The sequence below is a fragment of the Centropristis striata genome, chromosome 3 (genome assembly GCF_030273125.1).
Source record: "Centropristis striata isolate RG_2023a ecotype Rhode Island chromosome 3, C.striata_1.0, whole genome shotgun sequence".
In the NCBI taxonomy this organism is placed as follows: domain Eukaryota; kingdom Metazoa; phylum Chordata; class Actinopteri; order Perciformes; family Serranidae; genus Centropristis; species Centropristis striata.
The window spans coordinates 41243032-41268267 of NC_081519.1; the positions used below are offsets into that span (position 1 = coordinate 41243032).

The window sequence follows — 25236 nt, forward strand, 5'->3', positions numbered from 1 at the left end:
CTTATAGTTATAGAGCCCCATCTTACTTTGCCAAAATGCAACACAACTTTAGGCATTATTTATTTTGGCTACCAGAGCCCCTTTCTTCATAACCTTCTCAGAAAATTAAGTTTGAGTTGACCTTTCGAGACTTTCAAAGCCTTTAAGAATTAGATTATGAGGAAAACAGCATTAACAAATTATAGCCATGACTCAAATTCCTCAGGTTTTCACATGACATCATTTAAGTCCATTATCTAACAGCAAACACACAGCAGTCACTCCGTCTTCTGTCTTTCTCTCTCTCTCGCTTTCATGTTGAGGTATTTCTGTCAGGATCTAGAAATACACAGGTAATAAAAGAATGGATTTTGTTTTTTTTAACCTGAGCTGTTACTGTCCTCCATGATGACTCTGAATCGCACCAGACTGATACATTTGGCTTTTAGTGCAAAAAAAAAAGTGGTTTGTGCAATTATGCGGCTGTATTACAACCGTATTAGGATTGTTGGAACTAAGTCAACATGCAAAATTGAATTCATTTTCTAGATATTTATTATCAGAATGCATTAGGTAGATTTTCAATATGATTGATGCTTTCAGTTCTCCCACCTCTTGTCCACATTTACTTCTTCTACTCCAAACAAAAGACGAATATATTGCCTTATAACAGCCATGAGATAAATTTCTCCTCCCTTGAGTGAGGCATTAAACACTCAGACATATAGGACATACTTGCGTGTTGGGGGGTTTCAAGATGGACAAAGACATGTGTGGAATTAGTTACCCCGACTGCATGTTTGTAGTGTGATGAACAGTTAGCATGCGGTGAGGAGTTAGGGGGGTTCAGAGGGAGTGTGAACGACTGTGGTAAGAGGAGAGGGGTGCCCCAGACCCTTTTTTTTTTTTTTTACTAGTGGCTGATTGATTAATGTTGTTGTCGGGGCATAAGGTCCCTGGAGAGGATGAGGAACCCTGTGTGATATGTGGAGGGTTTTACAAGCAGCGGCGAGCTTGAAAGTGATGGGATGAGATCCTGGCCAAAGGCCGAAATGAGAAATCCATCAGGAATGCATTCCCTTTCTCTCCTCTCCTCTTTTTTTTCTCCCTCCCTCCGTCTTTGGAAGAACAGCTGCCGCTATAACTCTACTGTACATATCTCCCTTCAATCTAACATGCAACTGCAGGGCACCCGGGCTGTCAGACAGACAGGTCCCCGGGTCTGAGGTGTAAAGATGAGGAGTATTTCTCTTAAAACATCTCCGACATGAAGGTTAATGATCAGGACCAAACTCCCTTGCATGCACAGCCCAATACGGTGGAGAAGGGCAACTTCCTCCTGACTGAGAAGTAGTCAAATATTAGCTTTGGGTAAAATAAGTTACATCAAATGAGGTTTTTGTCGCATGTTTAGGGGAATTATGGTATTTGCTGTTCAGGCAGCACAGATCCCTGCGAGGCTTGAAACATAGTGTGAGCCTCTTTCTATCCTCTAGTTAGCTTAAGACTTATTACACGTGTTTAAAGCACTGGTTCACCAGGAATATCTATATAAAAACACATGTTTTCTCATATACCTTTCTTGCAAAGAGCTTTGGTTTTATTTTTCCAGGATTGAGATATCAGTCTTCCCGAACACAAAATCATCAACACACCAAAGATATAGTAGGAATAAAAATTATTTACAGTGTATTCTATTTTGTTCTTTGATTTTTTTAAGCATGCTTATTCCTTCATTTGTATTGGGGTGGAAGCAGAAATCTCATGGACGGATGTTTTAGAACCTACACAGACTAAACTAATTGGTCTCCTAAAAATGATGTTCCCATACAAGGTAAATTGCATTCTCAATTATGTTTCGAGGTGTTTTCTCCCAGAAAGCGGCTGCAACTCCAACACATGATTAAGGCTGTAAAATGATTGGCGTTTGGTTAGGTTTGGGCACCCAAACTACCTGGTTATATTTAATAAAAGATCATGGTTTGAGTTCAAATGTACATTTGCTACATTTTTGTTTGACAGTGGCCTCCTGGTGGGAGAAAGTCCTGTCTTTGTTTGACCCATGCATCCACCCTAACATCTTCCATGTGCAGACATCTGCAGGCTTTTATAAAACAATGTTTTTTTTGTATTACCTTAAGATCAAAATATAAACCAGGAGAAAGCACGTTACCCTAATTGACACTGCAGTTTTGTTGCATGGGAACATAACTTTCGGGCCAGACTGACTTAACTCAAACTCTCTGCTCAGCTAAGAGACGCCATGCATGTTTATGTTTTAACCTTTTGGGTAAAGCAACGTGCAGACACACTGCAGCACAGTGTTTGGTCTTTCTATCACTGGTATGTCTAACCTGTACTCTGGCCTCTGTGAGTTTTGTCCTCTGAGCTAGCTCCTCTCTGGTGTAGATGTCGGGGTAATGTGTCCTTTCAAAAGCCTTCTCCAGCTCCTCCAGCTGCTCGGCTGTGAAGGTGGTGCGACTGCGTCTCTGCTTCCTCTTCAGGGGCAAGTCGGGCTCCGAATCTACATCTGAACCATCATCTGTGCGGTTACCTGAGGTGAAAAGAAAAAGACAGAGGGCCATCTGTGTGATCATGGAATAAAATCAAGTTAAGGAGTGTTTTGTGTGAATTAACTGAGTGTTTTTTTTGCAGAAAATAACATCAATTGTGAGCTGCAGCTGATCAAGAAGGAACTCTAACAGCGTTATGTACATTTTGAGCCTCTTTTGTTGCTCCAGAGAGCGGGGCTGGCAACACAGGGGATTCAAATGACAGCTACTTCTCTCTGAATATACAACTGGGAGAATATTATCTTAATCTGTGGATATTTATTTAATATAGAGGAGGCCCTGATATACAATCCTGCCTCTGTGAGGGGCCCCAGAGGCTGTGAAGGCAGAGGGCTGAGGGGGAGCGGGGGTGTCAGTGGGTAGAGGGGTTAATCTGCACAGGCCACCTTGCTGCTCCTCACCCTGCTTTTCTCTCTGGTTGGCCCAGGGCACACTGCTCATACACAGCTCAGCCAAAGTGTATAAAATAGAACACAATATCACACCAAAACCATTCAGTCCCATGTGTTTCCATCTGCTGTCATTAAATGAATTAGAACATATTTTACATTACTTTTTAGGCATTCAACTAAGCTGAATTTTTGCTCGAGGAATATAGATACTGCACAAAGCTGTACAATCCAGGCCGACAGGGAAATTTTTGACAGCAAATACGCATTACCATTGCACATTACCATTATAACTGAATTTAGAAAATTGCATCATTTTCACCTCCTCTGCATGTCTATTCAAACTACATGGCCCTTTTCATTTCATGTCATAAAATTCATATTTTCATAATTTCCTCATTGAGACATTGACAAGGCGGCATGATGTGCCAGTGTTGCTCCAGGCCTAGTTGGATTGCATCATGCACAGTCCAGAAAGTGTGGGAGAGGGAAAATAAAGGGAGATATTGAAGGAGAGGGTGTATGAAGAGATTTCTGCTTCTGACAGAGGCCCTTTGCTATTCAGCTCCGCTGAAAACTATAAAGCTCACCTGAATGTCTCGCCCGGGTGACTTCCTGCCGTCTAATTCATTGTTTCACAGCTTCGATCTCTGCTTATAGCTCACTCCAGTCCAATCTTTCAACATAAGTGGACAAAAGAATACTCAAACCTAGCCTCCAAATAACAACTGTGAGAACAAAAGAGCAACAGAGCTGGCGGAGTCTCAAGGCCAGCTCCAGAGTTTAATTAAACAAGGAATTATGGGATTATATGGAGACTATCATTACAGGCCACTCTATGAGTCTTCTACGAACATTTTTGTCCCCCTGAGCTCATGCTCAATGATTCTCTGCGGATTACATGTGGCCGCAGGACATGAGGCCGCATTCATTAAATCAATTCTTCAGTCTTATCCTTTTTAATAAAGATTGATTCTTGAAGCACAGGCTCACTCTGCTGCAGAACACCCTTGAACATACAAAGTTGAATATGTACATACACCACATATCCCTTTGTTGGTTTTCATGAGGATGCGTATATCCATTTGCCCGGTAACTTGCCATGACGACACTTGAGACCAGCCCGGCAGTCTGCAGATCACTTTCCAAAGTCACCTCTGTGTCCTACAGGGAGACGTGGGGGCCAGAGTAGACACATACTCAAGGGGGCTCCGAGAAAGACACTAAAGTCCTCTCCTCCTCAATTTATTTTCTTTTCCTCCCTTTTGTTTGAGGCGCTTTCACAGACTTTATTTTGCAAGTAAACCGCTGTGGCAATCTGTGTCACATTTAGCATGCTATCAGGCTAATGACTGATAAACCTCAACAGACAATAGCTTGTACTGCTGCTCTCCATTAAGCCGCACAGAGCCAACACATCTGCTCTTGTACATGAACCAGAAGCACAAGGTCAACAGCGCTGCCTGTAATGAGCAAGGGAAAATGGAAAATGGCACACGCTGCATGGGGCCAACTGGGATTGGGGTTGGACGTGAAACTCATCTATATGCCGACTACATTTGGCGTCAAGAAGACAGGAAATACATTCAAACACATGGCTGCCCTCCATGTTGATGTAAGACAGAGCCTGGCGCTGATGTCTGATAACATGCACTGGTGTTACAATAGTCTGTTTAGAGAATATACGACTCAGTAGAAACAAGCTGAAAACAACCATTTCTTCAGTGGTTTTTTTTTCCCAGACAAAAGCACTTTAAAATCTGGATTTCATGTCCCTTTCTCCCCTCACACATGTGCCAGTGTTAACAGACAAAATAAGACTCAGCGAACAAAATCCCTGCAGGGCTGTCGAGGTCAATTCCTTAATGGTCCGCTCGGCACAAAAAGGTACATTCTGATTAGACCTTCCTATAATACGACTGCGGTAATTCCCTTCACAGGTTCATGGGATATTGATAAACCACTCATGCCTTGTCTCATTACTTATCGTCCAATTAGAATCTAATTATGTGCCATCCAGTGGGCATGATTACCACCGTGTACACTCCTCCAGGGGCCCTCTGAGGTTTTTCCCCCCTAATATTGATTTAAAATTGCAGCCATTATAAATAGGAATTAATCAGGTTTACACATTGCTTTGTCTAGGTAAATGCTTGATTAAGATTAGAAACAACACTGGGTTTGGTTTGAGTAAAAGCTACCTTTATCTAAATTGCAATGGATGTCATGACTTGTAAAAGAGATGTTTTAAATTGAGAATAAAGGTTTAATTGAAGGTGATCAATCACTGACATTTAACAAGTCCATTCTGCATAAAATTGATTAAATAAAACTGTAAATGACTCTCTAACGACTTTCACTGAAGTTGTGTTTTAATCGAATCGTTGTTGTGCTGGAAAACTGAACAAACTATGGTTGGATAAGCCCGTTTTAATTAATGTGGTTGATTGCATACTACAAACTATTTTTCCCTTTTTCAGAGTTGGGAAGTCTTTCTCCCAACTACAGTGTATTCATGAGTTTTAAGTTGTAATATGGAAACAAAGTGAATGCAATAAAAAAGACTTGTTTTTATATATGTTATTGCTTAAAGTGTTAGACGAGCATGTCGAGCGCTGTTTCCAGTTTTGCAATGAAAAAGAAGCAAAGGAACTAGATTAAAAGTGACTGAATACGATCAGAAACTAATTTTCCAATTATTCTGACAACACCTGAATGCAGCACAAATGCCATCTATCGCAATGTTAACAAAAGTGAGAAATAATTAATGTACCCGCAGCAAAAATGAATGGGTTCTTTCTCAGTCTGAGCTACACTCTTTCACCAAGTTTCATAAAAATCAGGCCGGTAGTTTTCCTGTAATCCTGCAGACAAACACACAAAGTGAGCCAATAAAAACCTAAACCTCCTTGGTTGAGGAGATGTTAATGTCTCAAGAGTGGAAAAGCACCAAATTCGTTCACCCCGGTGTGACTTTGCTTTAATGATGCTTTAATTCTGAGCAGACCTTTTAGATAAAACAGAGTCCTCTCTCTTGAAGGACTTGTGCTGCTAGTTAATAGTTTTAAGGTTATGGTGAGGTTTAAAGGCTGCTCTCTCCTCTGATGCTCCTCTGCTGACCCCGCTGACAGACTCCTCAGACTACAGGCAGATGGGATCCTCATCACCACTTCTGTCTCCTTAAAACCCCTCCTCTCTCCTTATCGCCACCCCCCTCCTCTTCTCTTCTTCTTCTTCTTCTTTTTCTCCCTCTAACCCATCGGACTCCTCCAATCCTCCACCTTTACCCCCGAGACGCTGAGGTAATGCTGATTAAACAGACAGCTGTCCACTCAAGGCCGGCAATTAGCCAAGTGATCTGTAAGGTCACAGATTTACGATACATAACAACGGCAATAAACTTCATGTCTCCCAGGTTGTAGACTAAATATGTGCATCCAATTCCTTGAATGAAATAACTGTAACTATGGCTTTGAGTAAATGTTTATCATGAAGCATTACAAATCAAAAGTAGGAGCAAAATGCTATGAAATTACCTAAAAATGCATAAAATTGAGCTTTATTCTAAAAATGGGTAACCTAAAAAAACTGAAACTAAAAAATGAGCAACTATGTATACTTAGACTCAGAGCTGTGCCAATAAATGGAAAGAAACAGCAATATCCACCATGAAAACAAAGAACATAACTCAAAACTTAAACATTTAAACTAGATTTGTAAGAAGATGTTGATACACTTGAGATCGCAATTTTGTGATACGGTAAAATTATTGTTGCAGTGATAAATGCAAATACAGATCCGGATTTTATACATTTGGTGGTATTTTTTTTTACACTGATTGTTTTCCTAAAATTAGATTAAAAACATTTGTGAGTATCATTTACATATTAAATCTTAACCCCTGTGTCATGATAAAGCCGTAATTTGAACAGCAACAATACTGACATAATCTTTGCAGATGTAAATGTTGCAATAAAAGAAATGTATCTTATTTGAGCAAAAATAAAATTAGTATAATAATCAGAAATCACATTTTTCTCTACTAGAAACATTTTAAAGAGCATCCCTTTGCAGCCGTGCAGGTGTTTTATCCCTCACATCTGACTCACCTGCGAGCAGTATTAGGATAAAAGTTAAGCAGTGCTCATCCTTGTCAGACTGTCTCTGATATCATAACCCATGGCCTCAATATCAGCCATACCTTTGCAAACTATCCAAGACAGAGGGACAAAAACAGACAGGGCTTTGGCAGTGCAGCATTAGCTCATAATGGCTCATTTTGAAAAGCATATTAGTTCCAGCATAATTACAATCAGGCCTCACGCTCTGTGTTTTGCAGGCATTCACAGGACCAGCCTCTGAGCACCGAGTCACACCAGTTGACTGTGACTGACAGCAGATTTAGTTTAAAATGGTGTTTTTTCCTCCCTCTTTTTTTCCCACAGGACAAAAATAACACCGCGTCTTTTCTCCCTATTTATGTTGACTTGTTTATTTTGTGCCTACCTTTTGTCGTAGTTGATACTGCAATTATACTTTTTGTCAGTCAGAGGGGGTGAATATCAAAAGGCCTAATTATGCAAACAGGCCTGTGATAAGAGGCATCTGCCTGAGATGGGATCTGCTATCTCTGACATGCATCTGTCTCTGTGCTGTCTTTGCTGCTCCAGGCCTGCATATAAACAGCCCTGCCTGTCCCCAGGACTGCATGCGATTCAACCACCAACACTGGAGTGGAGGGATGTTTCGGGGGCGGGGGGGATCGTGCAGCAACATCAAATAACTAACAACTTCCCAATTTGCATTTTTCTGAGAATGGTGCGGCATCTCTGCTTAATGCACTTGCCTGTTCATCCCAAAGGGGTTGCCAAGTTAAAGGAGGCATGTGATTCAAGGCATTTACCGAAGGATGTATCTGAGATAGGAACCTTGTGTGAATACAAGATAGACGACAGCGATAACAAGAATGGTTTAAAGACAAATTCTCTATGAATAATCTTCTCCTGTAGTTATCTCCTCGCAAACAAAAACAAAACTCTAAAAGTGAGCGTGGCCTCGGCATAATCGAAACTTATTCATATATGTATATATTAGATTAAAATACTTGCAGCAACATGCCAAACAATTTGTAGAAAGATTGGCTATGTGGCAAAATCAACTTAACTGTTTACTTGGTTTGGTAACATGCCAAAATGCATCATCAATTTCCTCTGGTTGTCAGTGACCTTCTCTGAGCCGTAATTTGACATTTAGCTGAAATTGAATCTGGATGAGATGTGTAACTTTACACAAGGATATTAAAAATCCGCCATCTATCGGAAATAAAATCATTCTCAGCTCACCTTTATGGACAGATGTCATTGGATTCAGCTTTGTCTCATGCCTATCATGTCAATTACCAGTTTATGGCAGGTGGCTGAGGGTCAAGAGCTATTTCAAGTGGTAGGATAGGACGAGTGAGAAGGGAAAGAGCCAACGAGAGCTTTAAAATGTGTGCACAACTACAAGATTTTAATTTACTTAAGTAGCTGTTAAAAACTTCAAACTCCACCTGATGAAAATAGAAAATGCCGCCTTTTTGCTACCAAACCTGCACAACCTCTCCCCGCCTTAGCGTCAGAGTTTTTAGGCTCTTTTTCATGGACATTCCTCAGGAAAATTCCAATACTTTTCTTCCCTTGTCTCTCGGACAGAATCACATTCTTTAGAAAAGGAGTAGGGGGCTTGAAAAAGAGGAGAAAAAGGCAAGGGAGGAAGAAAGATGGGAGGCTCTATAATCTTTGGCTCTCACAACAAACAATTAGCCCCCTTTTCTCTGTTTGAGGTGGGGAGAAAGTGGGAGAGAGGAGGGGGAGACGCGAGAGAAAGCAGAGGAGACAGAGAGGGAGAAGCAGCGAGAGCGATGCTCTTTTATGGCTCTTGTCATATGGATGAAGGCGCGGCGCGTCCATGAGAGCGCACGCTCACCTTCAACAACAGGGCGTCCACTGGGCCTCCCGGCCTTTTCAGCCCAGAGAGACGAGCTCCTCGGGGGGCCATTAGAGCATGAATAGGGGCCTGACAGCCCTGTGCAGCTCCGCAGGGCATCCATAAACGCTGACATATTGACTCCCCATGCCTCTGCGCTGCCTGAGTGTGAAAGCGTGAAGGGCTTGAAGGGTGGGATTCTTTTTCTTTAATACGCCACTAACTAAAACTAGGATATTGAACAATGTTTGTTTTTAACTCTAATATCTACTTTTAAGGCAAATACTGTTGTTCGCCAGGGTATTATTGTGTTTTTTTTCTTGTTTCTAATACATAAATTACTTGTCTTGATGGAGATATTATTAGGGTAAATGCACTTCTAACATACATGCAGAAATCCCACATTTTATGAGCATATATGAATTTCCTCCTTATGTAGAACAAAGCCAGATTAGAAAGGATCTAACAGAGCCACATAAAGACTTCAGAGGATGCAAAATGTGAACCCTGTTAGGTAGACATTCGCCATCCCTCAGTAATGCTGGGTTTCCTCTTCTGCCGAGCAGAATGTCACCGCCTGAGCTCGAGTCTTTGCTAATTGAGGTCACAGCGAAAGTAATGAAATTAACAGAGAGCACAAGAAAGTAAAAAGGAGCCCATGGGGGTCTCTGCCAAATGGCACTGGAGCCAGAGCCTCGGTCCCCCAGCAAAAAGCTCTAAAAACCTACGCAGGAAATCAAACAGTAACGTCTCAGGGCTATGAGCCGAGGTCTCCTGGAGGAACAAATCATTTTCTCAACAAAGCCAAAGAGAGATTACTGGGCACAGTATAGGAATGCACAGTGGACATTTTTATGTGCCCAAGGGAAGTTTCCTAATTTTCTGGACAAGGCTGGGCAGCAAAATATTGTGGAAAAGTTTGGGCGATATATAAAGGACACTAGGAAGGAAAGAAGAGTTGTGAAGAATGACGGAAACTTTATAAATAAAACTTGACACGTGAAAAAAACTATGCATATATTTAATTAATGGACCATACAGAAAAAATACATTTAATTGACTGTTTTTCTATCTTTAATGGCCTTTTGGCTACTAACTTTATGTTTAATAATTACTTTATTCCTGCGTATACTGACGTAGGTTGTCTCCGTCATTGGAAGAAATAAAAACGGTAAGGTTGGTTTTCAAAGCTTAGAAAAAATGGTTCCGTAATTGTCATACGCAAAGTGAAATGGATTTAAATGAAATATAGTGATGATAGTCCACTGTGTAACAGTGAACAGACATTCAGTGGATTGCAACTAAACAAACTGTTTTCCTTTATACTCAACAATTTAATGAATATTTCCTGTAAAGCTTTTTTTCTGGGCACAGTGAAGCATTACAGCGCTTGGCATTAATTTCTGAGCTCCCTCCATATTGAGAGGTTGTAATGTGGCACAGTAGCAAAGCTTTTTATACTGAGACTACATGTTCCCCAAGGAGAGAATGACTGACGATGCAGAAATAAGCCCATTAGTTGAAAATAGGGGACAACATTTGAAGTTGTTATTTTGTCGGCGAGGACAGGAGCTCCACCCCACTGTTTGGACAACCGCTTACACATTTTAACTTGGTGGGAAAAAACACATTTCTGATTTGCAACACTTAGGGAACATGTTTATTGTCTTTGTGGTTGTGAAAAAAAAACATGCACAATTAAAACAAATGAATATTTCAGTGGTGAAGCACATCAAGAGCATAAAATGTGAAATGTTCTGGCCCTAAGTAGCATAGGCTAATGGCGATTTTTAAACTAGCAGACCATGGTCAATGTTTCTCATTCATCACTGAGGGAGAGCACGGGCGCACTGTGCTAAACGTAATTACTGTTGCACATTATGTGGGCTATTCCTGTATTGTAATAAAATTAGCCAGAAATGCCTTTTGTCTTTTCTAATGCAGCTCCATGGTAACCAGTGGATGGTCATAATGCAACACACTGTCCCCGATCTGTGCCAGCTGTCAGAGTTTGACAACCTTAGGTGGCAAGGCGAATTGGAGGAAACTACATTTCTTTCAATAAATTATGTGGCTCTGGCCTGCTCATCCATTGCACGATTTAACATGGACATAATAAAGCTTGAGATGTCCTGATGTACTGTATACTCATTTGTGCGATCCTTCAGCTTCATTGTTTGGCAGGATAACAATGGTTTAATCACCAAGACAAAGATCTGCTGCTGCCAAAGGTCCCGCTTATTATTACACTGTTCATTTTAGAATTTTTACTCAGATTACCTCAGACAGGCAGGAAATTCAATTACACTATATAGTTTATTTTTTAGATTCCTCAAGCTAATCCTAACAGCGGGTTTTAACATTAAATTTAAATGCAATAAAAAGACAACAATTTTTCAAAACAGATCACCATAATGACAGGACTGCAAAATCAACCTTTTTTTTCTTCTTTTTACTAATCCAGTTCATATTTTTAAACTCGAGAAGGGAAATAAATGTAAAAAAAAATGTGAACCTAGGATATTTTTTGAATGCCTACAAAAGCAGTTAGAAATCATGTTTAGCTTTAACAGGGTTTAAAAGACATAGTGACAAATTTAACACAGAAAAAAAAGACACTGTTTAGTCCAATTGAGACATAAATATGAGTATTTCTGATTTCTGTGCTGGAAGATTATATTTGGATTTAATAAAAGAAGCAACTCTACACTAGGGTTGTCATGATTCTTTTCACTGCATGATTATTGTGGCAAAAATAAGAAAAATCTACTATCGTAAAAGCTAAAAAAAATACTGCAGTCAAATTTTTATTTTTTTGGCACTTAAAATATGAATGTAGGGAGGTGGAGAGAACTATTGTAACCACAACTAGATAACAATACGAGAATATAGAGACATTTAAGACGCTCTGTATTATAAACATATCATCAATACTTAAACTTTTTTTAAAATCACGGTTATGGTCAATAGTGGTATATTTTGTGATAAACATACTCCACACCAATACCTGTCTCCTGACTGACACGTTCTACAGAAACATCCTCAAGAATAACTGGTAGTTCTTTCACAAACAGGCTTTTGTCATTGTTTGAATTATCTGACAGCCGGCGACAACATGTAAGTTGTTTGGTAGATAACTTATGAATTAAAACGATGAGATTTATGGAATTACATGGTAAATTAAATACTGCTTTATGCTGAAATTACTCTGCAAACTGTCTGTCCCCTTCGGCAGTTCACCTAGTCGAGACAAAAACAAAAAGACTGAACCTTACAGTCTGTTCCTCTCTGTGTTGTTCCATGTCCTTAATGCCATGAATGCTCAGAATCATTTTATTGCTCGTTGACATTGTTATTGGTGCTTTCTGACAACAGGCACCATTGTCTGTGGAGGTCACAAGGTCAGTTAATTACGTTTGTTTATTGCAGTGAAATGATGGCATCTTTTTCTAATGATGTGTGCACAACAACTGCACCAGGAGGTTTTTTTTGTCTTAGCGGATGTTACCTGGATTGAACTGGTTTGTTTTTTCTGCAAGGAGAGGAGCAAAGACGCCAAGAGGACATCTCAAAGCAATTAAATGAGATTTCTGTCCGATAACTATAGGTTTTTCCATTAGAAGCTTTGAAACTAATCTCCCCTGCTGAGAACACTTGTCTCTCCTCATGGCATGGCCGGGAATCAGCAGTGAGAGATAAATAAATGGCCTTTAAAAAAACATTGGCCCTCTTGTCAAGACACATATCCACTCGAGAGCAGCAGCAGTCCACATGTCAACTCATTCTCTCCCCATTTCCTCTGCTCTCTTTGCTAAGACAATCCTGTCTAATGAAGTAGAGGGGCTGCAATCCCACCGGGCTAAGCACCGCTCTGTCATCCCTGAGTGTTTTTTTCCCTCCGGACAGCCCAGTCAGCGTCCACCATCGAAGGTAATACTCGCCAATCAGGATTCATTACAACACCAAATCTATGAATGAACTGCCCACTGCAAGGCGAAATCCGCAACGAACACACACAACTGCCCGGGCGAAGAAATAGGCCTCCCAGGGACCCCCCTCCGAACTAAATTGGATTGCCAATACGGCCCACAGACGTTTGAGAAGTCGAGAAAAACAATGGAGCAGAAAATAAATACTCCAAAGCCACAATGATGACTCCACTTGGTAAACTAACACAGTATTGATCGTCTTCTTTTTTTTTGTTTGTTTAGAAAAGCCTCATCCCTGCTAATAGCTGTCTGAGAGTGTAATCTCTCCCTTGTCCTCCCCCTCCTCTCCTCCCCCTCCTCATTCCCTATTATGTGGCTCCTTTCAGCGCGCCTCACATAGTTTAGGTTCAGTGTCGCACTGGGGTACGGGGCATGGGACTGGGGACCAATTGTTTGCTAATGTTGACACCTGCCAGAGCAGGCTTGGCCTATTTGGGGCCCGCCAAGCTGAAAACTGGATGCTCCCCCTCTTTAGCGAGATTAAGTGTGGGTTGCTGGGGTCACAAATCACTGGACTCCCTCTGATGTTGTGAGGCACAGAGCCAGAGACTGAGAGGACTAAAAGAGAAAGCTGGAGAGGGAGGGACAGAGGAGGGAAGAGGGATAAAGAGTGACAGTCTATTGTTTACTGAAAAGGAGGGGAATAATGTATCTTCTTGAGTGCGCCCCATTCAAAAAAAAAAACAACAAAAAAAACATATCAACAGTGAATCCACGTCGCCAAAGCACACAACCGTTCTCCCTGCCTTGCTTTCTGTCCCCTTTTGGGGCGCATAAATGATCAGGAATTTTTTTTTTTTTTTTTTTTGCTAAGCTTTTTGTTTGAAATTCAGCACTAACAGGAAAGACCAATTGTCACACTCTGCTCTTGGTCTCCACATAACAGCTTGTGCAATTTCCACACTCAAAATATAACATTAGTAGTAGGAGAAAATAAGGTATTAAACCATCTGCTTTTATGATGATTCACAGGAGGGACTTTCTCTTGGCTTGAATTTCAACAAATATGATTGAAAAAAAAAACAACCTCTGTTGTTTAGGAATAAATAAACATAAGGAGATACTCTATAATTTCCTCAGAGGAAAGTTGAAGAAAGTGCTCATTTACCTAAACATATATATCTTCTGGTAAGTTTTTTTAAGTGAACGTATAATGTAAAGCCCAAGGGAAAAGCAGCGTGGCCATGACAGACAGTGCCCAGCTCCTCCTCCTCCTCCTCCTCCTCCCTCCTTCCTTTGCAGATGTACATTAATGCAAAAAAAGGCAGAGATCTGAGCTGCAGCAGAAGCACCCTCTCTCCCTTTAAAAACTGCTGCTGTCCAGCCTGATCGTGTCAGTTTGAAGGCCCCTATTCAAAAGTATTCATGCATCTGCCTTTGAGGCACAATAGCAGCTAGTTTATAAACTGTCTGCCCAGGCACCCAAAGGCTTTAGTTCTTATTGTTTTCAGCCCCTTAATAAACTTTTTGGAGGAGTTCATCAACTTGCCTGAATAGCCTATGCAGCAAGTCTCAAGACAGAAAATAACAGAAGGACCTTTTCTCCTCCCTCTTCTTTCTCTCGTCCTTTTCTAGTGGCTGTTCATCTAACAATGGTGAGAGTAGGCTGTCAGACATCACAGGACTTTTTTGTACCAATACAAAAAAAAAAGTATTCAATAAAAAGAGAATGTGGCCTCTTAAAATGGGAATACAATTGTATTTTCACAAACTCAAACAGCACAATAAGATAAAAAGTTATTTATGAAATAGCCATGCATTTATATATATATATATATATATATAATAGAATAATATTGTGCAGGAATTGTTGGTAGAATATTCGATTTAAATTATATTTCTAAAAAAATTAGTTAAAGGGTGAAAAAGCTGAGCAAATTAATAAAAAGTTGTTAGTTTTTAGTATAAGTTTTCCTGACACCTGTTAGACAGGCTGACATGATGGGATGCAATAAAATGTAATTTTGGCTGTAAGCCATTAATCCACTGTTATACCTTTAAACTCTGTGCAGAAAAAAAAAATTAGCCAAACTTAAAAGTCTTTAATAGATGTCTGGTGTAATTAATTTCATACCTAATTAAAGCAAGACTACAGTCCATGCAGGCTGGCCTGTTTAGCCCGCTGGATGGCCATAATTGAAGTAATAGCGGAAAAAAGGGGGCCTGCTTAGAAAATAAAAACCCCACAGCGGTCCAATTCAACAACATCACCATCCAACCATGCTGCTCACAACCCCCACCCCTCCTCCTCCACCTCTACCTCCACCATCTGACCCAAAAAGGCCTTATTGGCTGCCCCGGACCAACCACCTACTGTTTCCCACAGATGCACTCGGTGCGTTTTAACACCCTAATTAGATGTGACAAGTTCAACGAGCTGGTTTCAAGGGAGGAAAAGATGGTCAGGTTATGATTTCCGAGTCAGACTCACAGGGGAATCTCGGGACAGCTGATTCCTGTCAGCCTCATTCATCTTCTTCCAGCCAATTAAACATCACTGCTAACAAAGCGGTGGCAATTTGGGGAATACATTAAAACGCCTCAAGTGGAAATGTAAATGTTTGAGGCTAATGCAGTATAGGCTGGTAGCACTAACATGACAATTATCATATTTAAATGGTAAATAATAATTAGAAAACAAGAAAAATTAGTCTTTAGGGACAGAACATTTATATTATAATAGACTGAAGATCCTGCAGTGCATGTGTTTATAGTCAGATGCTGAAGTTGTTGTTGATATTTCTCACAAAAATAATATGATATATAAAGTAATAAGGAATTACATAGAGGCAGCTTTTCCCAAAATGTCAACAGTTACAAAAAAGATTGCCAAAAAAAAAAATTAACACAATTTCAGTAGTAGTAGCCCCCCCCCCCCCCCCCCCCCAAAAAAAAAATTACCACAAATTAATTTGCCTCTAAAAACCTTATAAACTAGAATAAACTGATTTAAAAAAAAAAAAAAAACTAAATTAGCTTCCCCCATTCTGCTCAAAAGAATTACACCAAAAACCAATCAAGACATTTAAAAAAATATATATCATCTATTCCCCAAATCACCATACGATCAATGTATATTAACAAATCATGTGACAAAATAATATAATAATAAAATAAAGTTACACACGACCCACCTACCTAAAAGTACAATGTTTTGTCACTGATACCACCTGTTGACATGATTGCGTGACGCACGTGTGTGTGTTTGAGAGAGAGAGAGAGAGAGAGAGAGAGAGAGAGAGAGAGAGAGAGAGAGGAAGTCAAACTTAAGAAAAGAAGAGGAAAAAAGGAAGAACATTTGGGATTCTCTATTTATTTTGGAGTGCAGCCCTGCAGGCAGGATCCCGGAACCCCAGAGTGAAAATTGGCGGAATAAAACACAGGCAGAAATGAGAGACGCGCTGAAGCACCCTACTGTTGTGACAGGATACCTGGAGGGCAACGCTTCCTCTTTAATTTGTCTCGTATGGTTTGAGACCCCCAACCAGACATTCAATCCTCAGAGTCTGCGTAAGCCTACTGAGTTTAATTCTCGATGGTGAAATTATATGCTATAATTAAATATCGTATTTAAAAAAAAAAATGCTCGATGGCGTATAGAGGCATCTTATCAACTTCCTCTGCTCCGTCCTTGTTATCACATTAATAGTAACAACATCTAAAAGCATTTGTGGGGGAAAGTGCAGCCCAAACAAAGGGCACCTATGGGCTTACAGCTTATATTCTGATATTTTCGGGCAGGAAATGTTAACCTTGAAATGCTACTATCTGCGCTTAACAATGTGTGATCATAACCCCATAAATGAGGGGAGAAATTGAATCCTTTTAAGTTATTAAGCAGGAAAGGATTATAAACTCGTCTTTATAAATGAGCTAGAAATCCCCATGTCTTCCTCTGTACACTTTTAAATTTCCCACAAGAAGCTGGAGAGGAAAGATTGCCCCTTTTCAAGAGCCCCACAAGAGATGGAAAAACCATTTTTGTGCCCAGATAGGGAGTCGTCCCACATGGTAAGCGCCACTTTAATTAATAGACAGCCTTGAGAGGTATCACTGTCAGCCTGGATAATGGTGGCAGAGACACTGTTTGTGCTTCCATGAATATTTCTGATGTGATCAAAGTCAAATGCCAGCACAGAATGAATTTAAGCCTACTCCATTTTTTTTTATTTAGCCCCTAATGCTGCCGACACTTAAAGCTCCTGACACTGACGCGTCTCTGCAGTGTGGTAGGCCTACAAGCTTAAACTGCACTCATTACTCATTACTCATAAGCAATGGGTTTCGTGTTATTATGTTGCACGGTTCGCTCATGTTACCTTGCTGGAACCAATAGGCTAATTTGTTACACTGGTAGTAGCTCCTCAACACAAATAAAATATCGCAATGTGTCATTAACGACAATTTAAACCGCCATTTTTTGTAGATAAAAATGTCACAATTTATTTCTGGTGGATAAATAAAAATAAAGAATAACGAATATAAAAATTAAGCAAAAAAATGTAGGCCTACAGGCAGATACTGCAGTTACCTCACGACCAATAAATGCACATAAATCATATTTTATTATTATTATTATTATTATTATTATTAATATGTCTAGTATTATTGAGAAGCTGTTAAGTCTCAGAGGCGTGTCATCAACTATTTTTTTTTAATTTAGGAGAAAAAAGACCGGAAGCTAGCAATCACCTATGCCAACTAAACATCTAAACACTCAAAATATAATAAAATATGTCTATGTTAACAACAAATTTAGAATAAAATAAAATAAAATATATATATATATATTTTTTTTTAAGTAAATACAAATTTATTTAAGCAAAATTAAAAAAAACCCACCTGGCTATATAAATATGTATTTTATAATGTGAAAATGCCCCCAAAATATGTATTTTCTATGATTTTATATACCTATGACCAACAATTGCCGTTTACTTTTAGCAAAATCGGCAAAAAAAAAAAAATTAAATTAAATAAATTCGAATTTATATTTTGCCTCGATACATAATAGGCCCCATATTTTTTGCACCTTAATAATTGTATTGATTAATTGTAAATATTGCCCTGATATATTATTATTAATTATTATTATTATTATTATTATTATTATTATTATTATTATTATCGATGATGTGGCGCCTCTCTGCTCCTGCCCCCTCTATAAGAAGAATTGTAGGCCTACCGATGTAAATTCCAGTGAAATGTGGCTTGAGTGGCTGCGGGGACAGGGGAGGTTAATCCGAGTTTAATGCAGTGAAGCACAGCGCAGGGTCTGGGCTATGATGGGTATGTTATCTCTGCCCAACATTTGGGTCTCCCTCAATTTCCACCCAGCCAAATAGCTGCGAGAAAGTGCAGATGGAGTCACTCTCAATGCCTGAGGAAAAAACGTTATTAATAGCTAAATAACTTCCCCATACTTTCACTGAATCTCTCTCACACACTGTTCCAGATGGATTTGTTTGAAGTGGTCTCTCGCTTCATTCCCCTGTCCTTCTCATTCAGCACGGCTTTAGACCCGAAATATAGCTACATTATATTACCATACACTTAGAGACTGGGTGTGCGTGCGTGACAGCGTGTGTGTGTGTGTGTGTGTGTGTGTGTGTGTGCGTGCGTGCGTGTTTGTGACGTGGAGAGCATGCAGGGGGCAGCTTTTCACTCTTTTCATCACTATAGGCCGAGTTTATTGTTAATAACTGCAGAAATTATTCTTTTTGTGTTTCTGAAGGAAAACATTGTACTTGTGAGTGAACCGGAAAAATAAATATTTTTTGGGTAATATGTTGACTTAAATTAAGCACACAGTGAAAGAGAAATGGAAAAAAGAAAAATCTAAAGACACTTATTTTCTGTCTGAAACAAGGAGTTTCAATACAGATTCCACTAAATAAATAAAATAGCAGCTTCCTCTCAGTCAGTCCTAACCCGGGTCTTTGCTCTGTCTGACTTCCTCACACCTCTCCGCTGCTCTGTCACTTTCCCTCCCTGATGCTCGGAAATAATCCCACCTGACATCTGTTTAATTAGATTGAGGACCCCAGGTAATCCTGCGATTTGCTGAAGTGTCCATCGCCTGTCTCCACCTCATCTGACGGTCAGGTTTGGCAGATGGATGTCCAACATCTGATTCACCTTCTTTCTCTGAGCGCTGTGGCGCAAAACAAAAGGATATCCAAGTTTGCACACATGTAGCGCAGCTCTTTTCCACCAATTTCTTGCGCGTAACATAACTTTGGCGCAGAATTGAACAGCCGTGCCATTTAAAGTAACTTATTTCTGCACAAACAGGACGGTGGGTTAATCAATATGTTTGACAGACGATTGTCAGAATAAAAAGGCCAATACAGCAGCTTATTTTACATACACTGCAGCTTTAGCTGGTTTACATCCTTCTGAGAAATGACAGTTGACTCCAAGCAACAAAATAAAATATTGTAATATGGTTAGCATTTTGAATACACGTTTAATAAAGCTAGATTAGAGCTGGGATAAATCCGTGATGTAACCTCTGAGAAAATCCAATACACAAGGCCTAATAAACAAATAGATAAATAAATAAAGTCTTAAAATCTGGATAAGTAAGCGAAAAAAAAAATCTCATGAATTTTGTGCCCTGGGCGAGCCACTGTGAGCTCCGCTCTGAGATGAAAGTGAAAAGAAATAAAAGGCTCTATTTAATCTGCTTTAAAACCCCTCTCCACATAAGGGCTGTGCTTCAAACTCGGAGAGTGAGGGGCTGATTGGGGATAAATACATTTCTTACCATGCCTGCGAGCTATTACACCCGGCAGGAACACAGCCACCTATTCAGCAACCATCGTTTCCAATGCTTACTCTAATAAGTATTAACATTATTAAATGCCATCCGGATGCCGGTAGTCTAAACTGCTTTACGCACAGGGTGCGTCTCTTTTTATAGCAACGTAATTGAGTCCCAATTTAAAACACAAGCTGCGCTAAAAAAAAAAAAAAATGAAGCAGGAACATTATGTGTATATTTTGTAACAACGGCAGACAGTAAATAATAATGCAAAAATAATAATAATGTAGTTCCCACTTAACAAGTCGGACTATCACGTTACGCACAAAACGTGTCCTCGGTTTTACGCGTGTGCGTAACGAGCAGATTCTCCAAAAAGTGTTGGTCATTTATAGCCAGCAGGGTTTACAAACCATCTATATGGACACTTGAGATATTTGCAACAAAATTGTGACATTTTTCTCATAACATTAATGCGTGGCGTGACAGAAAAAAGGAGAGCGTTTTCACGCTATCAACTGATTCTTCTCCAACGGGCCATTATATAAAATTACAAAACTATCTACCAGCGGGGCGTACTGAATAATTCATCTCCTTTTATGTCTCTCCTTGCCTTTTGTCCAAACTTTTCTCTCTCTTTTAGCCCGGTTTTTGAATGAGAATGGACGGGTCCATACTCTCCTTTTCGCTGCCCTGCTTTCCAGGATTTGCTTTTGTACCTCGGACTCTTCTTTTTAGAAAGGCGTCAATGGAGAGGGAGGCTTTTTCTGCTCGTGAAGTTCATCTTCAAGTTTGAAAAATTTTTGGCAGTGTCTTTTTGAAGAAAAAAGGAGGCTTTTGTCAACTCTTATCTAAACCCCATTCAGTCATGTTTGATCATCAAAAGAAGCCAAGCTTTATATCGTTTGGAAGCATTTTTCCCCTCCACAACAAGAAAAAAACAAAAAACAGTGAAGCATAATGTGACAATAAAATATGACAATAAAATCACAAGTTTGTCTTGTAAAATGTAAAACAATCTACTCTTGTCAAATAACTTAGAATAAAAAAAACATCATGTAAAGTCTTTCTAATGTCCCCCATGTGTTATTTCTCACGCACAATATTATATTTATTTTAAATAAATATATAAGATATGCCACAAATACACCAATGCATTTAAGGTTATTATAAGCTTGTAAATACTATTGACAAACAGTGACAGCGAATACCTGCATCAAAGCTTTATTCTCCCCTCCTCGCAGCATCACTAATAGAGCAAATAATAATATGAACATTGATTTCCACTTTAACTGACAAGTGGTGAAATGTCAGTGAACTGACATCGATTGTGAAATGGGTCAACTGTCAGCTGTCGTTTAAAGGTCGTTAAATGAGTGAATGAATGGGGAGGAATTCGCTACACAAATTAATTTTCTGCAGTTAAATACCTTCTGCCAAGGCTCTCATAAATAATTGAGTGAATGAAACAACTGCTGGCTCGGAGTTAAAAGCAGGAATAAATTCTCTGCGTTTAGCTGCAGCGAGGATGTGGGACAATTTCCCAAGAGGACGTGAAGTAGGAAGTCTATTTAAAACATTTGCTTCCTGCTTACAAGGCTGTAATTTACTCTACATAATAATAATAATAATAATGATAATAATAAATATAATTTGTTATTTCAGACATATGCAAAAGGGCCATATACTTTCTGCTGTAAACTTACATTTATCACCGAGGATGCCATCGATGCTATGCTTTGTTTTCTTTTCTCCATCTTCATCCTTCTTATCACAGTCATCCTCGTCATCTTTTTTGCCAAATCGGGCCCTCAAAACGCGGCTGATGGAGCTCACTAATGGCAACAAAAAGGTAAATGGGTGATTAGCTCTAAAACCCATCAAAGAACCATAGTAATCCTATAATACATTTTTTTTAGGAAACCATAAATAATAAATAAAAAAAAAGCACAGGAAAAGTTTTACATGAAGCAGCTGCGTTAAAAAAAAAGGAAATCTATATTAAAATGAAAAATATACTATAAATGCATTAATGAAAATTAATATTGAGCACCAAAGGGATATTTTCCCAACAAGGTGATTTTTTTGGGGGGGGTCACACAGCTGTAGGTGTGCTTCCTGCTACTCTCAAACATGTTATTACCAGTAACTGGGGCTTAAAACATGTTGGATTCAAAGTGATGTTCAGAAGTGTTGCTGCAGTGTTTTTGCTCGTAATAAGAAAAAAAAAGTGCAGCTTACCAGATGAAGCCTCACCTGAAGGAACTGTGCTTCTGTCGCACACCCCGTCCTTCAGCAGCTTATCCCGGATCTCCCAGCTGAACATGCCGGGGTTTTCTCGCTTGTACTCCTCGATGCGCTTCTCCACGTCAGGAGTTGCCACCTGCTTTAGTTTTGAAATGGTGTGAAGGGAGGGAAAACAACAAAAGGGCGATAACAGGAAGAAAAAAAAAATCAGTTTTAATTGAGAGCATTTTGAAAAGGTTTTTAAAAAATTGTGATCCTACAAAATAAAAAAGACAAATATTATAAAAATAAGAGACTAAAATATAAAATACACATTTTGAATAGGAATATTATATTACTGAGACAAATAAATAGAGCAGGCATTAAAATGTTTGGAATGCTTTGAAAAAATAATTTAACACAAGACAAAAATGTGTCCCCATATAGTACAATATTTTTTATTCATCCCTTATTTTGCCAGAAAAGTCAAACTGATACAAGATGTGTTCTTCCTGTGAGCCCTGGTGATAATGTATTGATCAACAAAAGTACTGTAATGAAAAAAATATTTTTTTAAATGCCCACAAGTTAGTATTAAATAGATTCAATATCAAATATATGCAGCACTGTATAATCAATACAAACTGAGCACCTTAAAATATGAAAATTTAAGGAAGGGCTTCTCTGTTTTTTAAATTTTCACTTCATTCAAATATTTAGGCATAACAATAAATCTCTGTTTATAGGCAAGCGATTGTAAAGTTTATGACCAGTAAGAGCTGCAGAAAGGACGTTACAGGTGGGCTGCAAATATTATTTTTTAGACATTAGCCACTGGTTTGATAAGGCAATTTATTATCATTATGTTTGAGAAATGAAACGATTTCCAAATAGCAGGTCTAACATGATTTTTTTGTCCTCCACCACCATAATAATAACACAACATGAGCTCGCTCAGGTGTCCTGCACCTCGCGCCGCAGTGACCCAGCACAGACCGGTTCATGGATCCCACTCACCCTGGGCTTGCTGCCTCCTATGGCTCCCGGACGGATCGAGCCGGTCTCCTGGTATCGGCAGAGGATCTTGGAGACGCAACCGTGAGAAACTCGCAGTTGTCGCGAGATTACGCAGGGTCGGATGCCGTGGTGGGCCATCTCCACTATCTTGTGTCGGATGTGATTTGGCAGGGGCCTCCCGTTGATGAACACACCGCCAAGCTGGTTCACCCTCCCCTGGCCCAGAGGGGTGGATACTGCGCCACAATAAACAATAAAAGTCTCAAAAACAACAAAAACAACACATCCTGTTCTTTAAAAAATGTCCACTTCAGTTGGAGATAGATGCAGCTAATTCGTCCCCATGTGTTTTAATCTAATTGCGGCTTGTTTGCTGTGTTACTGACTTTAATGGCACGCAGTTTACGCACATTATCATATTATACATTTTCAAGAGCGCCTTGTGCCAAATTCAGCCAGCGTCAGTCTGTCTGACAGCGTGGATCCGAGGCCACTTCACCATCCAATTCCACATTCAAGAGAGCCTAAAGAGGGTGACACTTCCCACCTTGATTATTCCTAGTCATGCTGTACAAATATTGATGTGATCCCTTGAGTCATCTCTTTGCTGTGTGTATTATTGCCATTTCCAGCAGCAGGACACTTGAACAAATCCCGCAGCTCGAGGAACTCGCGAGCTACGTGGTTTTTGTACATTTCAGTCCAGACCACTTGAGCACGAACCGGGTGTAATGGGAAAACTGTTTCCATAAATGCATGCAAATACAAAATGATCTTTTTTCCGCCCATATGTTCACACGGCTTGAGTGTGGGCATCGAAGTTTTAAAAATAAATAAATTAACAATTAGATTGCTATTTTTGAGTGCGTGTGTGTAGAAATTAAAACGGGACAAATAAAAATGTTCCTTAAAATATACGTAAAAAGAAAATAATATTTCTGCTCATGCTGTAATATAAAGTATTATATACGGAAATTAATGTCGGCTTGGCTTGAGTTTTTGTAGAACGAATCATTTAAAAATAAAACAATCAAAATATAGGCCCAATGTTTTTTTTTGATACAATGTCTTCATAATTTGAAATTGAAAGCATAAAAAATAATAAAATAGATACATACACAGGAAAATAATAATGTGAATTAATACAAATATTTCAGGTAGATTCTGTAATTGAGAGCTCTGGCATCAGCTCTAAATAAATGTACACTAAATACATAAGTTCATAATATATATATAACATGTATATAATAATATCAGCTGACAGGAGCAAAACACACGAGGTATTTTAAAAAGGGTTGATTTTCAAAGCACGAGCTGCAAATGCAATTCACTTTGAGATGCATGTTGTTAACTTTAATCAGCAGTGACTGGAGGTCGTATTTATTCACCCACCTTTTTATTTCCCAGCATGTCGCCGGTAACTAGGTGCGCTGTGCATGTGTGACTATGAGGCTGACAGAGTGGACCACTGATGAGTACTGTCACAAGTTCAACAAACATCAAACTACACACGCTGTCTGCCCTCTTACCTTCCAGGGGGAAGCCGGTTCGGGGGTAGTTCTGGCCTGGTGCTGGGCGCATCATCCGAGGCACAGTTCCTGGTAAAGTAGCCATCATTTGAGCCACCGACAAACAAGAAAACGGACTCCAGTCCAAGTTAAAAAACCGAATGTCTTCAAAAAACGCTCAAAATGATGCTCAGTCTGCTGTCAAATCCCAATCCCAGGCGGAGAAACTGGACGAGCCCTTCTTCCACCGGGGAAAAACAAAGTGATGCTCTCCTCTGGTCCGATGAACGAGCCAAAAATTATATATATATATTTTTTAAAATAACAGCGGCTACAAATGAAATAAAAATCCCTTTAAACAGGGAAATCTGGACCACTTAAAAGGTTGTGAGTTGGGGGAAACGCACACTATGTTATTCTTTTCCCTTGGTGTAGTTTGGGTTCAGTATAATGTCTGCTGGCTGGTTGGAAGTAGTTTAAGTGGCCAACTTTCGTGCATGTCGTAGGAGGAGACAGCCGCGCGCTCCCATAGGCTCACTGGCCTTTCTTTTATGGATGAAAGCGAGTGGGTTTAGCCAGGAGCCCGGCGACCAATCACAGCAACACATTCCACTTTTAATTCACTGCTGCCTCCCTCATAACACTCCATAGACACCAAGAAAGCAGTTCAAAATGTTATTATATCCAAATGTTATTCTAAAGCCCGTCTTTTCAAAATGTGTCTGCTTCCCTGACATTCAGCTCCTCAAACCTGTGGAATATTAATGCTGTGAAAATGATCATATTTCCTCGTTTCCACCTCTTTTTTTCTTCTTCTCTCTT

General features: G+C 39.6%; 1 protein-coding gene across 3 annotated transcripts in view; it reads right to left on the reverse strand.

The window, feature by feature from the left end:
* pax7a (paired box 7a) overlaps window positions 1–25026 on the reverse strand; it is a 48390-nt gene extending 23364 nt beyond the window's left edge. Inside the window, exons 1-5 of one of the 3 annotated variants that reach the window (XM_059329132.1) lie at window positions 24436–25026; window positions 22907–23142; window positions 21920–22049; window positions 21370–21498; window positions 2334–2533 (exon numbers count right to left, since the gene is read on the reverse strand). In XM_059329132.1, coding sequence (XP_059185115.1) covers window positions 2334–2533; window positions 21370–21498; window positions 21920–22049; window positions 22907–23142; window positions 24436–24523 — 783 coding nt within the window. In that variant the 5' untranslated portion in view covers window positions 24524–25026. Of the gene's footprint in view, window positions 1–2333; window positions 2534–21369; window positions 21499–21904; window positions 22050–22906; window positions 23143–24435 lie in introns of all 3 variants that reach the window. The other 2 variants (XM_059329131.1, XM_059329133.1) reach the window with 2 other exon arrangements.
* Between the last annotated feature and the right edge of the window lie 210 nt (window positions 25027–25236).